The sequence below is a fragment of the Parasteatoda tepidariorum genome, chromosome X2 (genome assembly GCF_043381705.1).
Source record: "Parasteatoda tepidariorum isolate YZ-2023 chromosome X2, CAS_Ptep_4.0, whole genome shotgun sequence".
Taxonomy (NCBI): domain Eukaryota; kingdom Metazoa; phylum Arthropoda; class Arachnida; order Araneae; family Theridiidae; genus Parasteatoda; species Parasteatoda tepidariorum.
The window spans coordinates 23,935,981-23,938,560 of record NC_092215.1 but is presented as its reverse complement, the minus strand read 5'-3'; the positions used below and the strand labels follow the sequence as shown (position 1 = coordinate 23,938,560).

Below are 2,580 nucleotides of genomic sequence, written 5' to 3'. Positions count from 1 at the left end.
TCTAAACCAATTGGTGATAAATCTTGCCATCACTTTAAAATCTGAAAAAAAAAAGCTCTGCTAATAACCAAACAAGTTGGTGAACATGGGTTTTGATAATTTCAGGCAGATAAAAACCAATAAATAATATTTTATAACAGTCTAAAATTACCTTACAAACCTATTGCACATATCTCGAAAAATATTTTTGAAACTTCTCCTACTTCTTGCTCAAGAATGAACTCAACCATTTCATTATAAATTAAAGCTTGTGAAACTAACAAAAACACGAAATTCTATAGTGTTATATGTGACATAGACAGAAACATTTTTCTTTAAAGTAAATTTATTAGTAAAATGGAAAATTTTCAGTTACAAATATAGGAACTATATCGAACAAATACAATTTTAATTAAAAAAGAACATCAGTTAAGATACTTATTTAAAAGTTCATTTTACACTTTCTGTAAATTTTAAAAAACTGAGCATATTTCAGAGCTATTCACAAAAGACGTCCCTCTTGAGTGGTACTATAAATCATAACAATTATTAGTTTATACAATTATATGTTCATGAAATTATTATTTCCATTAAAATAGTACATTTAAAATCAGCAGTATCCATACATTATTTTCATACTTTCACCTTACGTTTTCGTAAGAAAGATAAAATGCTATTTCCATCTATTGATTTCGTTTTGTATTCTTATTAATTTAATCTTATATCAAAAGACATCTATGCAGATAAAAACTTAAATTAAGCTCTAGATAATAAAGTTCATATTAAAAGAAATTTTTTTCTAACAAAAAATGCAGAAACTTCTGAAAAGTTGGAAAACCTTTTATCATTCATGATCATCATGATGACCATGGGAATGATCCGGAGAATGACCATGATATTGAACATCCTCATGACCATGATATTGATCATCCTCATGACCATGATATTGATCAACCTCATGACCATGATCAATATCATAGTCAAGAGGAAGACCATGATATTGATCATCCTCATGACCATGATCAATATCATAGTCATAAGGATAATCAAAATCATAGTCATAGATATGATCAGTATCACAATCATAAATATAATCAATATTGTAATCATATATATGAACAATATCCTGAGAATGAACAATATCATGGTGGTCACTAGGCTCTTGGTTGTGGTCACTAGGCTCGTTGTGGTGGTCACTAGGCTCGTGGTGGTCACTAGGCTCGTGGTGGTCACTAGGCTCATGGTGGTGGCAACTAGGCTCATGGTGGTGATGCTGGTCATGTACCTGATCCTGACGAATTAAGTAATTAAGTCCGTTGACTATGCTGAAAATAATAAGACATATTTTATTCTTAAAATAAAAATCATAGGATGGTATTTACAGACATGAAACTGCTGTATCGGTTACTTTACGTCCTTTCTCATCTCGTGACCTAACACACTAGTCTAATGGTAGTAGACGGGAAATATCTTTTCATCGGCATCGTAAAATCGGAATTGAAAAAATACAGCTCGCGAAATTTTAATTTTTTTTTTCTTTCCTGCTGGGCAAAATCATTCAAATAGAATTCAGCAATAAACATTTTTAAAAACGTTGTTTATAATTATTCCTAAGATTTTTGGAAATTATTTTCGCGTAATTTATTTTATAATAAATTTTCAATAAAATAATTAATATTTACATAATAAACAATTATAATGATATTTATAAAATAAATAATTATAATGATATTTATAATAAATAATTTCACACAATTAAATAATCCCATTTTGATACGGTATTTCGGTAGGGGAGAGTGGGGTCAATTGTAACAGGGTACGATTGTAACAGAGCAAAAATTTCGAGTGTCGGGTTCTAGATTTGTTTCCTAGGTGGTGCACAAGGTGTATTTAATAAATCTACATGTACACTCCTGCTGGCAACCATTTTTATGTACTTTTGAAAGAGTTACACGACAAAAGATATTTTCACGCTACGTAAGTACTTTTTTTGGTATTAGAATATTATATTAAAACAAAGTAATTTCGTTTAAGCAAATAAAAATTATTATTAACCGAATATGTAAGTGGACACCTTAATTAACATTTCAAAAGAAAAAAGATTGGTTTTGTTAATTAACTAGCATTGTTTCTAAAAAATGAAGCTGAAATGGCGTCTTGGGGACAATTGTAACAATAAGTAAAGGGACGAATGTAACAGCTGAAAATAAAATTCATAATTTCGCTGTGGTTTAAGTCGGATAAAGCCAAAATTTTCAGTCGGATAAAGCCGACTGAAAATTTTGTGTTTTTTTACATAATATTATAAATAAATTATGTAAAATAATAATAAATAAATAAATGATCATAATAATAAATAAATAAATGATAATAATAAATAAATTATGTCATTTAAAACATAATATTCAGCAGCAAGTTCACCTTCATGATTGTTTACTTTTTAAATAAAGAATAAAAATAACTTATTTTTTAATGTATAAAAACAGTGAAACCTGTTTTTGTGCGGTCCTTTTTTATGCGATTTTATTTTTGTGCCATTGGTTTTGTGCGATTTATTTTTATGCGGTATATGAATATTAGCGGCGTTAGCGCCAGTTTAAT

The 2,580-nt window shown here is 28.6% G+C and overlaps 1 protein-coding gene across 4 annotated transcripts in view; it reads right to left on the bottom strand.

Annotated features, from left to right (window-relative positions):
- Positions 1-307: 307 nt before the first annotated feature.
- LOC107455075 (uncharacterized) overlaps positions 308-2,580 on the bottom strand; it is a 29,021-nt gene continuing 26,748 nt past the window's right edge. For 3 of the 4 annotated variants that reach the window (XM_043056334.2, XM_043056340.2, XM_043056349.2), the window contains exon 6: positions 658-1,304. In XM_043056334.2, coding sequence (XP_042912268.1) covers positions 824-1,304 — 481 coding nt within the window. In that variant the 3' untranslated portion in view covers positions 658-823. Of the gene's footprint in view, positions 1,305-2,580 lie in introns of all 4 variants that reach the window. The other variant, XM_043056328.2, reaches the window with a different exon arrangement.